At 39.9% G+C, this 14,705-nt stretch overlaps 3 protein-coding genes across 5 annotated transcripts in view; 1 reads left to right on the forward strand and 2 right to left on the reverse strand.

Annotated features, from left to right (window-relative positions):
• TAP1 (transporter 1, ATP binding cassette subfamily B member) overlaps positions 1–14,705 on the forward strand; it is an 895,619-nt gene that overhangs the window by 568,033 nt on the left and 312,881 nt on the right. The window lies entirely within an intron of this gene.
• The window catches only part of LOC309560896 (class I histocompatibility antigen, F10 alpha chain-like), a 291,577-nt gene that overhangs the window by 184,631 nt on the left and 92,241 nt on the right, over positions 1–14,705 (reverse strand). The window lies entirely within an intron of this gene.
• The window catches only part of LOC309560894 (class I histocompatibility antigen, F10 alpha chain-like), a 392,531-nt gene continuing 383,319 nt past the window's right edge, over positions 5,494–14,705 (reverse strand). For both annotated transcript variants that reach the window (XM_082264580.1, XM_082264578.1), the window contains exons 7-8: positions 8,376–8,421; positions 5,494–6,169 (exon numbers count right to left, since the gene is read on the reverse strand). In XM_082264580.1, coding sequence (XP_082120706.1) covers positions 8,378–8,421 — 44 coding nt within the window. In that variant the 3' untranslated portion in view covers positions 5,494–6,169; positions 8,376–8,377. The remainder of the gene's footprint in view (positions 6,170–8,375; positions 8,422–14,705) is intronic.

The raw sequence follows: 14,705 nt of genomic DNA on the forward strand, positions 1-14,705 counted from the left end.
CATCGGTTGATGCTCTGGGAGGAGAGCACTGCCCTGGACCAGGAACATACAGGTAACCAGGGCCAGACTTGTTATTTTGCAGGCTGGTCATAGATTTGTGGTGTCTACTATGCAAAGGGGGTGAGTAGCCCCAGGGAAGTTGGAAGAGTCCGAAAATGGTTGGTGGAGGAGGAGGAGAAGAAGGCCCTGGGTGGCTGGGGGACAAGGAGAGGGCCCCTGGGTGTTTTCTAGAGGAGGAAAGACCCCCAATGACGCCAGAGTCAGTTGCCAGGGAAGAGAGTGGAGCTGAGCAAGTCCTGCATATCTGATATGAAAGCCAAACATGGTGGAGATGGAGCCCTTTGCCCTACACAATGACAGCACCCGAGGTGGAAGGTGAGGGGTAGCGGGTCTTTGACATTATATAGCATATGGACTCTGTCCATTATTGGTAGTTTTGTTTGGAGTTGTCCTTTAGATGTTTAACTCTGTTGTTTTTGCCCCGAGCTGTGAGGGACTGAGGTATGACAGCCCACTATGCTGGGACTTATAGTGCCCTAGAATGTGGAGGACAGAGGAATCCTCAGTCCCTAACAGAGGGCACTACAAGTTGCAGAATAGCAGGCTGCCATGCCTTAGTCCCCACAGAGGGCACTACAAGTCTTAGCATAGCAGGCAGTAGTTCCTCAGTCCCCTACAGAGAGCAGTACAAGTTCAAGCATAGCAGGCTTCCATTCCTCAGGGAGGAATGGCAGTGCACTATACTGGAATTTCCAGTCACCTCTGTGGTGACTCAGGTATGGCAGCCTTCTGCAGTGGGACTTGTCGTGCCCTTGACTGTGGTGGACTGAGGAAGGGAAGTGTAAGGGGGTATCTGGAAGCTCTGATGCATGGGGGAGCTTTGGTGACCACAGAGTTCCCTTTTACACCAGAGTCCCCAGCTTCCCCCCTCAAATCATGGTTCCCAGGACTCTCCTTACATCAGTCTTCAGACTTCCCCCTTACAGTGTAGTAAGTCTGGAGACTCCGATGTAAAGGGGGCTCTGTGAAATGTGATTAGAGATTTGACATTTCTACAATTAAAATGTTTCTACTTACCATCCACAATTCGGAGCAGCTGTAGTGGCTCGCTCTCTGGGAACACATAGCGCAGTGTGGCAGTCCTCCTCCTCCCCTTCTTCACCAAAAGCACAAGAGGGTGTCGCCCGTCCGCTTTGGCTAGAAGCAGAAGAGAAAAAAGAAACATATAAAAGACTAATGTACATAGTAGTAATAAAGGTTGTGAAGAGACACTTGATGGAGGTAGGAAAGGTAGGGGCAAGAGGGAGGGGGGGGGTGGTGGTTGTGTTGTTGCATACCTAAACACATGTCCACCTACCCAAAAAATAGTAATCTATCTGGTCACATGTAATGTATATTTTTACTTACCGGAGATTTGCTCCACAGCCTTTTGAAGGAGCCTGGGTGAGCGCCTTTTGGCATCACTCCAGGCCCGCTGGAGATCCACCACAAGGGGCCGGAATTGGAATCTCCGCCGCAGCCTCATCCAGACACGACACATGATCTTGTGCTTTTGGTGAAGATGTGTGTTCACACGGTCATAATCCCAGAGGAGGAGGAGCTGTGGAAAGAGCAGTGTATGTTTGAGCCAAAGTATGTCCAAAAATGTACATTCTTTCAAAAACATGCTAGATCGTCTTTTAGATATTGTAGAACAAAGAATCCCATTTCTGGTGATACATATACATCGATGTCCAAATCTACCTCCATGACATAGGTTGACCCACACTGGTGATTACCTCTACATGATATTGGCATTTTCTCAATTGTCCTTTCAATACACAGATTAGAGGGGAGATCTGACATTCCCTGAATCTAATTGACCTAACAAATTTGGATCAATTTAATGTGGCAGAATTATCCACACAATCACAGTCCAATCACACATAAACCTTTTTAAATGTCCCCAGCAGAATTTGATGGCATAGTGGTTCACAGCAGTGCCATCAGATTCCAGTTAGATCTGTAAATTAACAAAGCAATGGGATCTGGGGGTGTATTTAACTTGCAATGGACACCCCCATGGATTCACATATGGCAGTGTGAGACGCATGTGTTTGGGAATGTGATCCATTAAGACGCTGGCAAATCACAGTGTTAACACATGAGTCTCAGTATCAAGTGATTATACACTCATGTGTTGCCTTTAGAGGTGATTTCTCCAATGCAATCCTTTGAAGACATGACCACTGACCAGTCTAGATTTTTGTGATCACTCATTCCATCTCAGGTGAACAAATTAGCTGCTGTCTGCACATCCATCTTATGATGGCGACTCTCAGACAAACCTTGCTGTGTGTATGTATGTATTTAAGCCAAAAAGTATTTTCACAATGTATTTAGGGGATATAATGTTTCCAATCTTGCATATATGAAAAGGGGCTATACATGTGTCTTTATCTAGACAGATTCTAAAGCGTCATGGTATTCTGTAACAGATAATTGTGTATCATTTTGTCAAAAACTCCAAACTAATTATATATATATATATATATATATATATATATAAATATATATATATATATATATATATATATGTATCTATATATATATTCATATATATATATATATATATATAAAAATATATAGATATATAAATATATATCTAAATATAAATATATATAAATAAATATATATATCTATCTAAATATAAAGAGATATACATATATCTAATATATATATATATATATATATATATATATATATTAGGGAACAGGTTCACATACAGGAACTTTCTCTAACAGGAAGTTTCTATCTCATGTCTAATAGGCAGCAAGTGCATGCGCATATCACTAGAGAAAAAGTTAGTTGCACACCCGCTAGATAAGCGAAACCCCCCCCCCAGCTAACTTACATCTCGCACATTCACGCACCCACACACACACACACACAACACCCCCCCCTCACCTTGCAGATGAAAGCCACAATTTCCGCTGTAAAGAGAGCGATCGCCATAGTGTTCAGAAATGCGGGAGGACCTGTACAGTTTCCGGACATGTGTGCACCCACAAATAGTGTCGTTTCCGGTTGCATTTACTAATGTGAGAACGCCGTTTTTAATGTTAGCGAATTCGCAAAATACAGTCACCTTACACAACCATTCAGCATGTCTAACAAATATAACAAAAATAAAGATAAAAACATGCATTTGTGGACACCATAAAACTTTTTTATTTATAAACATGAATACATTTTGAGAAGACATTTGAAACATGCACGCACAACACCATCAATTTTTATTACAAAGAGGATACACAGTTCAAACATTTAACATGACATATTTTTGGCACAGTCTCCCCAGTATCACACTGAAGCCACAGAATGTAAATTTTTTGACAAAAACAACCTTTGTACAACAGTTATACCATATACATCGACACAGAGCCAATAATCTTCGGATACATGTGCATATTGACAGAACAATACACAATTATGTTAACACCAAAAAATACTTACAGAGAGTCAAGTGGGCTATGTGTCTTTGTACATAACAGACAACACAGCCAAATCCCACCTCCATAAATAACAAAGGCCCCCAAATGTTAAACATAAAGCATGTCACACACAAATATATTGGACCTCTTGCCAGGCCAAATCTTTGCTCCGGTCTGAGTGGTCTATATATAATCAAGGAAAACACACACCCAGTAATGGTAACTCCCAGGCAAAACTTTAACTGTGTGTGTCCTGTGTGTTTTGGAGCATGCTCAGTTACAAAAAAAGGGAAATAGAAATAAAGAGAGAGGAGAGAGAGAGACCTAAACCAACCTAATACATGTATGTATGTGAGTATATATGTGAATAGCGAAATTTTTCAGTTCAAGTTTGCTATTCATTATTTATAATGTGTAGATACAGGAATACATACATATATATACAATTACATGAGAGAGCGAGAGAGAGAGAGAGAAATATATATTTAGGTAAACAATTGAAACACAGGTTTTTTTTTTGTTGGGAGTTGGGATTGTGAAGATTGAACAGATATCTAAGCCAAAAATCTGATGCCACATAAAGTCAATATCTAGCAATATTGAGAGCTAAAGCTATATTTGTTTGTTGGCCAGACTTTGCTCATTAGCCAAGTATAGGAATATATACCTGCAGTTAAATGTGTACTAAAATGCTAACACTTGGCCATACCCGTATGGAAGAAATTGTATTTGTAATATATTTAGAGTAACATAATTTTTCAAGCACATAGAATATTGGCCAAATTGTGACATTTCCTATATATTTGTGAAATGTTAATAATCTTTCTTTGAAATATGTTTTACATCTATTTTTCTTCTATCTGAGTACATGTTTCCCAATGTCATATTTTGTGGGATAACCTAGATAATGTGGAGGTTCTATATAAATACTGTAGATTTCACTGTTATTACTTCAGAGTTAGCAGGAAAGGTGTATGGAACGTGATGGTGTTTACTAAGGGATCCCTTGGTAGAAGTGTGCATGTTTTTCAAATCCGCCGGTTCTTTCCATTTTATATGGGCAATACAGCGGATTTTTAGTTGGCGTTGCGCATGCGCACATTCGCGCACTTGCAGCTCGGGACTTGCGGAGCTGTTTTTACTTTCTACACTTTTGCAGATATCTTTCTTTCTAGGTCAGTTTTTGACATTTTGTAAAAGCTAGTCATCTCAAAATTTATCTCCACATCTTCTACAGTGATTTGGGATTTTCAGGGGTACAGGGAAAAATTTGGCAAAACATTGGTCAAACTTTTAGCTGACCTGTTTTTAAGTCGCGCCCTGACATTGTAGCATCTTCATGAATCTAACACTAGGCGTTATTGGCCGCCCGCCGTACTTTGAATACCAATTTCAGACGTACAAATTCGCCGGTTCGCAAAAATCCCGGCGTTAGCCAAATAGCGGTACTATGAATTAGGCCCTTAGTATGGGCAAAATACAGGTTTACTTTAAGCATAAAACAGTTAGTAATATGATTTTGATTAGGAGTATATAACATCTATAAAAGTTCTATAAAACAAAGCAAACCTGTCATAAGGTGAATTATCATTTACTTATCAAGTGGAAAGGTAAAGTTTAAATATTTAAGCAACCCATTACTTTATTTTGTCCCAGTATATACATCCAGCGTGCGCTGCTGGTAATCATAATCCTACAAAAATGTCACGTTATATACAACAATTAGAATCCCCACTCATAGAAAATTTGTACAAACTACATGGCACAGTGCAATAGTTTAGGACTAATGCTAGATCCATCTTCCAAACAGCACACAAATCCATTTTTCTGACAGATCCGATACTATAAGGAAGAACACTAGATAACTTGTCACTATTATTCATGCCTAGTAATGAGCGAATTTTAGCAAATTTCACAACACTTTGGTGAAGCAGATGCTAGTAGTAGCTTTGCAATCTACTCCCAGTTTAGTCAACTAGAAAATTAGTCCTTCCAAACTATGTAATAGTTCAGTTGATTGGGTTTCAGAGCTGAGGTTACCCTGCGCACATGCTGATTACCAGTAAATTGGGGCTGTGATGGCATTTATTGGCCGTACAACTGTAAGGCTGTGATCTGAAAGTCTAAATATGATTGGTGGCTGTGGTCAACACAGCAGTTCTTATTTAAGGCACATTTCAGAAGAAGGAGGACAACTCTGGACTCTGGAAGACAACATGGCTACCAGTATAGTATGGACATTTATATTGGACACATTTAATACTTCAGTAGGCATAATGGAACATGTAATAAATACTTTTCACAAAGATGACCTCAGTGTTCTGCATTACAATATCAAATCAGCAATGGATATGAAGAACCATGGAATTTCACCTCCAAAAAATGCAGAATGAATGGCTGCCACAGATCCCACCAGCTACTGAATGTATAATACTTAAAGTGTCTCTGTCACTTTATATCTGGTGTGTGGTATAGATTCTAAAATTCCCTAACCTGTCTTCTTAAAATTTTCTAAAAGTCCTAACATCATAGTAGAGCACATGATTTCTACCAACTAATTATGTTTGCATTTATACAGATTCTAGAATATGACAGGTTCTCCTTAATCACAAAGTGCGTATTTTTAAAAAGAAAGACACAAAGCTAGAATTGTATACAAATAAAGAAAACAGTCTCCATTCTTCTCCTTTGTGGACCTGCAAAGAAAAAAAAGTATATATTTATATAGTCCTATATCAGACGTTTTGTTACTCTCAGTAAATGTTTTATTATCAGTCCTATCCATAAATGTGAGGAAAGGTACAGTGTTCATCCAATGTAAAATTGAATCGTCACCCAACATGTTCTACACGCTGAAAACCTGAATCAGTTTTATTGTACTCTGGTAATACACATCCTTCCATATTTGTGGATAGTACAGCTTTTGTTAATAACACTAATTTGGATCATATAACATTTCTTAATAATAAAGTCATTAGTGCTTAGTGGTGCCGCTCCAGGCTTAGGTGTAGAGCCCCATTGGCACTCAGGATAGAAGGAATGCCAGCGTAAGAAAAACTCATCCAGTGAGCAATGAACCTTTAAGCATGAGACCACCGCTCACCATAGCCAATCCTTGTGTGGATGTATACATGTGAAATCCTCAGTCAATGCCTCTCCTCAGACAATATCCCCTGACATGTTTTGCCCATAGGGGTTATTTAAGCCCCAGTGGTAAGGGCAAAACATTTCAAGGAGCCTGGCCTGAGGAGCAGCATTGATTGAGGCTTTCACATGTATACATCCACACCAGGATCGGCTATGGTGAGCGGCGGTCTCATGTTTAAAAAAATTAAAAATTCTTTGCATACCTTGACTATTTAACATAAAATAGAAGACTTGTGAAAACTAGACAAAAAATATATAGCTTCGGAGACAGCTAAGTTCTCCCATTCGCATCACCTGAACAAGAGACCTGAGCTGTTTTGAAAGCCTGCAATTTTTATTAACTCAACCAATAAAAAAGTACCATTTAGGGCCAATTATATGTTATAGTAATGAGCGAAGTGTGGTGTGGTGCATTAAGGTGCTATTCATTAAGCAAATCACCCCAAAGCAATTTTACAATAGCAGGCATTGCACCTGCACTGCAACACACAATGGCACACTTGTCATGCACTGCATTGGAAGAAAGAGTCAGGTCACTTTTCATGCTATGGGGCACTGCCAGACTGTTTAAAATAAATGGGCTGCCCTAATGCAGTGCACCCTAAAGAATGGGTAATGCATTGCATTTACACAGTTGCATTACCACAATTCCTAGTGTGACTTGGCCCCCAATATGTCCAGGGAAATCTATAGTGATAAAATCCACTGACGAAAAATATGAGTGGTGACTGCAGGGCTGTTTTTTTAATCACTTGCCTACTGGGCACTTATACCCTCTTCCTGCCCAGGCCAATTTTCTGCTTTCAGTGCTCTCACACTTTGAATAACAATTGCGCGGTCATGCAACACTGTACCCATGTGACATTTTTATAATTTTTTTCCACACAAATAGAGCTTTCTTTTGGCAGTATTTAATAACCACTGGGGTTTTATATTTTTTCTAAACAAACAAAAAAAAAAAGACCAAAAACTTGCGCTGATGAGGCTGCACTGATGGGCACTGATAAGATGGTACTGATGAGGCAGCACTGGTGGGCACTGAATGGCTCTGATAGGCAGCACTAAAGGGCTCTGATAGGCGACACTGATGATGAGGCAATGATGGGCACTGATTGGCAGCACTGATAGGTGGTACTGGTGAGCAGTGATTGGCAGCACTAGTGGGCACTGATGAGACTGCACTGATAATCAGAAAACTGATAATCAGTGCTGACCTCCCTTTAACAGAAGAGGGTTATCAGCTTTCTTACTCTCTCCTCACGCTGAATGTGAGGAAAGAAAAGCCGATGACCGGCTTCTGTATACATCCTGTGATCAGCTGTCATTGGCCCTTTACCCTGATCTGTGAAGTACTCAGTGATCACAGAGCGCGCTGCCCGCACGCTGTGGGGGATGCGTGGGAAGCGCAGACACGGAAGGATGTCCATGTACGCCCTCCCAGCATTGTAAGCCCATGCTGTAGCCATCTTTTGGCTACAGCGTGGGCAGGAAGTGGTTAAATGGGTAAAAACTGCATTAGCCCAGGACCACCTGGGGGCCACCAAGTGACTTAGTAGGTAGAAGCAGGCGAAGATCTGAGTTTATGGACCTCTTGACTTTATGTTCACAATTTTTATAGTGAATACCATATATTATCAAAGATGGGATTTATAACCTTCCTTGGACATATGAGGCAGTATCTAGTATGTTTTCTTTGGGCAACATGTGTCAAATCAAATGTAGCAAAATTTAGAACATTGAGTACTGAAAACTTACATTCAGGCCTTCACTTCCTTGGAGTTGTCAGAAGCGGTGTCAGAAGCTGTAAAATATAAAGCAATGATTACCATGTGCTTCTATTATAGTACTAACTTGCTTGAGGTGATTGTAGCCATATTAGTGCACTTGCGACAGAAACAATTGAGTATATTAGTGCAAATAAAAAAAGTATTATGGACAGTACTAAGATGGCTATATCAGGGTTGAGACAGAACCATCCAGCATCCGGCTTGGGTGCTTCCATTAGTATACAGCTTCCTCCAGTCTGGACCCAGGAACCAGATATTATGGCTGAGCACCCAAGTAATAGACGACACTAGCTTAGGTGCAAACTGGAACTTGAACTGTTTATTGTAAACTCACACAGAATATATAGCACACAAGATCAGGTAGAGCCTAATCACATTTACGTATGCAATGCAAACTGTAAACAGGGATATAATTAACATAGCTAAGGAACAGCCAACATAAACATTAAGCTAATTAAATTGGAGCTCCAACCAAAAGGGGAAGCCCTGCTTATTTGCCACCTTCCCCCTCTGCTGCCACATTTGGCACCTTTTGGGGGGGAGCAGGTACCTGGTTTTGATAGATACCTGCTCCCACTTCCAGCTGACTTTGCTGCAGCGGACTCATCCAGAAGTCTGGCCCCCGCTCCTCCTTCCCCCGCCACTGGGCCATTCACAAAGCGCAGCGTGCTGTTTCAGGCATGCACAGTATGGAACTGGCTTTTATCATACCCAAGATGGAGGCTTCAGCATCCGAGAGCCGATTAAAAAATCAGCTTGGCCTAAAATACTGCTGGATTTGTGGACAGGTAAGTGTTTGAATATTAAAAGTCAGAAGTTACAGTATTTGTAGCTACTGACTTTTATTTGTTTTTGAAGGAGCCCGGAGCTATGCTTTAAACAACTAGTCACTTAACCCTCCTCTTATGTTAGAATTCTGTTACTATCCATGATGTTAACGGGTCGGTTTTGACCCGTGTTTTAAATCAGCCATAAAATACCCTCTGAATAATTATTTATCATCAAATTTGTTTCTTATCTCTTGGTTACCTTGTTAGGCTTCTTTATCCTTGAAAAGATTGGTTTTAATATTTTTGGTGTGACCCCTTAGACCTTTCTTTTGATAGCATACCTCTCATTTTCAAATTTAAAAAATGGTAAAATAAAGTCAGCAACTCTGAAATGTATTGGTCCTATGTTTCTTTACTTTATTTAGAGAAGCAGACAAGCAGGAAAAGAGATAGGCCCCTCCCTAACTACAGCTCACAGGGTTGAGAGGGGATTGGCTGTCAGTGTTACTAAGCAAAGAGGGTGTTTAGGATTTCAGCTTTGGCACTTATTAGTGTCCTAAAATCCTATATTATAACTGGGTCCGAATTGACCCTAACACCATAAACGTCTTAATTTTCACCACAGTATTTTATAATTTAGTGAAAAGGATTCTTTTTCTATTACATTGTTTAAATAGAGGTTCCTGACAAAGTAAAAAAATCTTGATGCAATAAACAAATTTATGTGATACTTAAAGACATTCAAAACCTGAAAACGGGTCGGTTCTGACCCTAACATAAGAGGAGGGTTAACCACTTCTGGACCAGAAGGTTTTGCCCCCTTAACGACCAGGCCATTTTTTGCGATTCGGCACTGCATTACTTTAACAGACAATTGCGCAGTTGTGCGATGCTGTACCAAAATGGTATGCTGTACCAAAATCAAATTGATGTCCTTTTTTCCCCCACAAATAAAGCTTTCTTTTGATGGTATTTGATCACCTGTGGGAATTTTAATTTTTGCACTATAAACAAAAAAAGATTCTAAAAATTCTGAAAAAAAAAAACAAAAGAAACAATAATTTTCACTTTCGGCTATATAAAATTCCTATTCTATAAAAAAAAAAAAATGTAAAAATCAAAATTGTTTAACATTTTAGGCCAAATTATTTTCTGCTACATATTTTTGGTAGAAAAAAAAAAAATCGCAATAAGCGTATTTTGATTGGTTTGCGCAAAAGTTATTGCGTCTACTAACTACGTGAAAGATTTATGTCATTTTTATTGTTTTTTTTTTACTAGTAATGGCAGCGATCTGCAATTTTCCGTGGGACTATGACATTGCGGCGGACAGATCGGACCCCTAACTGACATTTTTGACACTTTTGGGGGGACCAGTACCATTACTACAGTAATCAGTGCTAAAAATATGCACTGTTACTGTAATAATGACACTGGCAGGGAAGGGGTTAACACAGTGGGTGATCAAGTGTTAAATGTGAGCCTAGGGGAGTGATTATAAGTGTATGGGGCTTTTGAAATGATCACAGAGACCTGTGATCCTACATAGAAGGATCACAAGCACTCTGTGATCACTCCAGGGAGAAGAATGGTCAGCTGTGTTTACAACAGCTGACCATTCCTTCTCTCTCAGTGGGGAGCGATCGCAGGTGGCAGGCGGCAATCGGAGCCACATGCCCCGTGCATCGGAGTCCCCGCTGACGAGAGGGGCTGGGAGCATGCTGGTGGCAGCGCACGCTTGCCCCCTAGCTGCAGTCCCGCGACCGACATAGACCTATGTCGGTTCGCGCAGGAGGGGCGTACTGCCGCAGTAAAACTGTGGCGGGTGGGCTGGAAGCGGTTAAACAAGCCTAGGTGTCTAGACCATTTAGCACCAAGTCCTCAACCCTGCATACACAACGTACATTACACATTATCATAAGCATAAACACATAACATTCCACAATGGTGAAAAAAGAGGGGGTTTTTTTGGTGTCTCAAGCCAAAGATGATGGGACTTTGTGGGCAAGTAAGTATCAATTGAACATGAGTAAAATTATATCTCAATTTATTAACAAATTTACATAGAAGTAAAAAATAAGAAAATATTGTAACTCAGTTGTGAGTATTGGTGTTGGGTACAGGCCCAAAGTGATAAAGATAAGAATAAGAGAAGAAGGATTCTCAGTGAATCCGTGACACATGTGATAAGTTGTGACAGTTTTATGGATCTTGTCTCTGTGTATTCCGTATGTGGGAGGTTCACAGAGTTTCATCCATAATTTCTGACGCGTTTCGGCTGTATCAGCCTTTTTCAAAGTTTTTCTGTCACCCAGCTGTAATGTATAATAGATAATATTCAATATTTCCATTTGTTGGAAATATATGTGAAATTAGTATATACAAAAATAATAATAATAAATACATACTTGTATTTTAAAATCTTGTTACTGCAAACCAAAATTGCCTCTGTCCCCTCTAAACCTGCAACAAGGAGCCGTGTGGTACCATGGTCTGAAAGGATATATTAGTTGTATTTTTTATCGTATGAAAAATAAGGATCATATACTGCCAATGTTGGCTACTCACATCCAGGTTTGGAGATGTTCATATAAAGATATTGGATTGTTGTTCCAGTAATGTCCTGGATCGTTCTGGAAGGGGTATATATATGTATATATTATATTATATTTCCCAAGGTAAGTAATTAGTGTGGGTGTCCAAGCCCAAATAAACACTTACATTTGCAGATTTATATACAGATTTAGGGGAGGGGAAGGTATCTCTCCTGATGCCGCAGTCATAAGTAGATTGCTGCCGCCAGTTAGCCGTTCTGAAAAGGGTCATATGTCCATGAAGTGTTTTGTTACAATTTGCAAGTTTGTGGGTAAAATGTATTTTATTTGTGACTTCAAGTAAAAGGACATTCGTCTAGACTTACATTTTTTCAAGGAGGTATTGCTGTTAAGAAGAGAGGTAGAGGTGATATCCTTCACCGCCGCTGGTCCACGTCCGTCCTGTTCCCTCTGCAAGAGGGAAGTGAGGGTGGACGTCGGCTCCCCGGCCTTATAAAGCCGTTCGCGCATGCGCATAGTGTGCTGCACGTCATCGGCTTCTTCCGTCAGTGACTCAGGCTTTCGTACTGCGCAAGCGCCTGGGTGATGCGCGCGCAGTACAAGCCGGTCCTGACCGCTCGGCCGCCGACACAGTGTATGGGAGATCTAGGAAACGACTCAGCCGTGGCCGGCAGGTTTCCGTCTCCATAGTAACCCCTGTCACAAGGAGGTGGCAGGGGCTTACCGTGCCGGGTGCAGGATGGGGGGAAGAAGAGAAACAAAGTGGTTTGCTCATAAAAAAACAAGATGTACATCTTCATATGAATATTACATAAAGCTGTTACATGTGGTACAGAAAAGAAGGACAATAAATAAATGGTAATTCTATATATTATATATAACATTTTTGGTTAGTTTTAACAGCAGTAATTATATCTAGATGCCCGAGAGGATATCCCCAATGGGGGTGTTGAAGGAATATCCACAGGTCTGGCACACCAGAAGGGGGTCTGGGCCGGAATTTTTGAAGGGTATTGAGTGTGATCTCAGAGTTCTAGTATCTTGGGATAAATCCCATGATATATGTATGGTCTGATTGGTGGTGGTTATATTTTTCTATGATGTTAGTCTGTTTTGCCAGATGCAAAACCCTCCAGAAATGGTCTGAAACTTTCTGTTTCATTAAGTCCTGGGTATGTGGTGGCATTTAGACGCCTGATCCATCTCATCTCCATCTGTAAGAGTTTTTTATTCCAATCGCCCCCCCCCGTTGCGGTATGTGCATTCTCTCTAGGGCGATGAAAGTAACTTTCGGCATTTTGTTGTTGTGCATGTTTTTGACATGTCTGCCAAGCGGTAGATGGAAATTGCATATTTCCATACTTTGGATATGCTTATTGATTCTCTTGCCCATTTCCTGTTTGGTCTTGCCAACATAAAACGACCCACATTCGCACCTCATAAGGTACACGACTCCTCTCGTCCTACAGTTGACATAGTGTCGTGGTCTAAAATGTTCACCATTGGGGAGGATGGTGTCCGTACATTTTTTTATGACACTGCACTGTGTGCAAGTACCACAAGGGTATGTACCTTTATCCTTGCATGGATCTTTCCTTTTTTCCTTAAATTCGCTATGTATTAGGTTTTGTTTGAGGGAGCCGGCCTTTTTGTAGGTCACTAGTGGGCCATCTGGTACAAATGGTTTCACCATAGGGTCTTCACTTAATATGTTCCAGTGTTTCTGGAGGATTCCTTTAATTTTGTAATGTTCATTTGTAAATCGTAGAATGATACGACTTTTTTCTCCTTGTTCTTTTATTTCGTCCATTTTTTTAGTTTGAAAAAGGAGTTCGTTCCTTTGTCGTTTTTTTACTTTATTAAATGCTTTCCTGAGAGTGCTTCTGGTATACCCTCTTTCTAGTAGTCTACCCGTAAGGAGATCGGCTTCTTTTTGGAAATCATCCTCATCTGTACAGTTCCTCTTTAATCTTAAGAATTGGCTATATGGTATAGCTCTTTTCAATGATGTTGGATGGAAACTCGTGGCATGCAGGATTGAGTTCCCCGCTGTTTCCTTGCGGTAAAGAGTGGTTTTGATTGTTCCATTGTCCTCTTTCAGTATCCAGGTGTCTAAGAATGCAATCTTACTCTTATCATAATTGAGTGTAAAATACATGTTATATGTATTTTTGTTCATTACTTTCAAACATTCTCCAATTAAATTTTCCGGACCTGTCCAAATGATGAAAATATCATCTAGGAAACGTTGCCATAGTAGTATATGGTCTACAAAAATGCTGTTTTTCTCTTCGGCTAGAAAATCAGATTCTTACCTTGGGGAATATAATATAATATATACATATATATACCCCTTCCAGAACGATCCAGGACATTACTGGAACAACAATCCAATATCTTTATATGAACATCTCCAAACCTGGATGTGAGTAGCCAACATTGGCAGTATATGATCCTTATTTTTCATACGATAAAAAATACAACTAATATATCCTTTCAGACCATGGTACCACACGGCTCCTTGTTGCAGGTTTAGAGGGGACAGAGGCAATTTTGGTTTGCAGTAACAAGATTTTAAAATACAAGTATGTATTTATTATTATTATTTTTGTATATACTAATTTCACATATATTTCCAACAAATGGAAATATTGAATATTATCTATTATACATTACAGCTGGGTGACAGAAAAACTTTGAAAAAGGCTGATACAGCCGAAACGCGTCAGAAATTATGGATGAAACTCTGTGAACCTCCCACATACGGAATACACAGAGACAAGATCCATAAAACTGTCACAACTTATCACATGTGTCACGGATTCACTGAGAATCCTTCTTCTCTTATTCTTATCTTTATCACTTTGGGCCTGTACCCAACACCAATACTCACAACTGAGTTACAATATTTTCTTATTTTTTACTTCTATGTAAATTTGTTAATAAATTGAGATATAATTTTACTCATGTTCA

The sequence above is a fragment of the Pelophylax lessonae genome (assembly GCF_965119305.1).
Source record: "Pelophylax lessonae genome assembly, chromosome: 7".
NCBI lineage: Eukaryota > Metazoa > Chordata > Amphibia > Anura > Ranidae > Pelophylax > Pelophylax lessonae.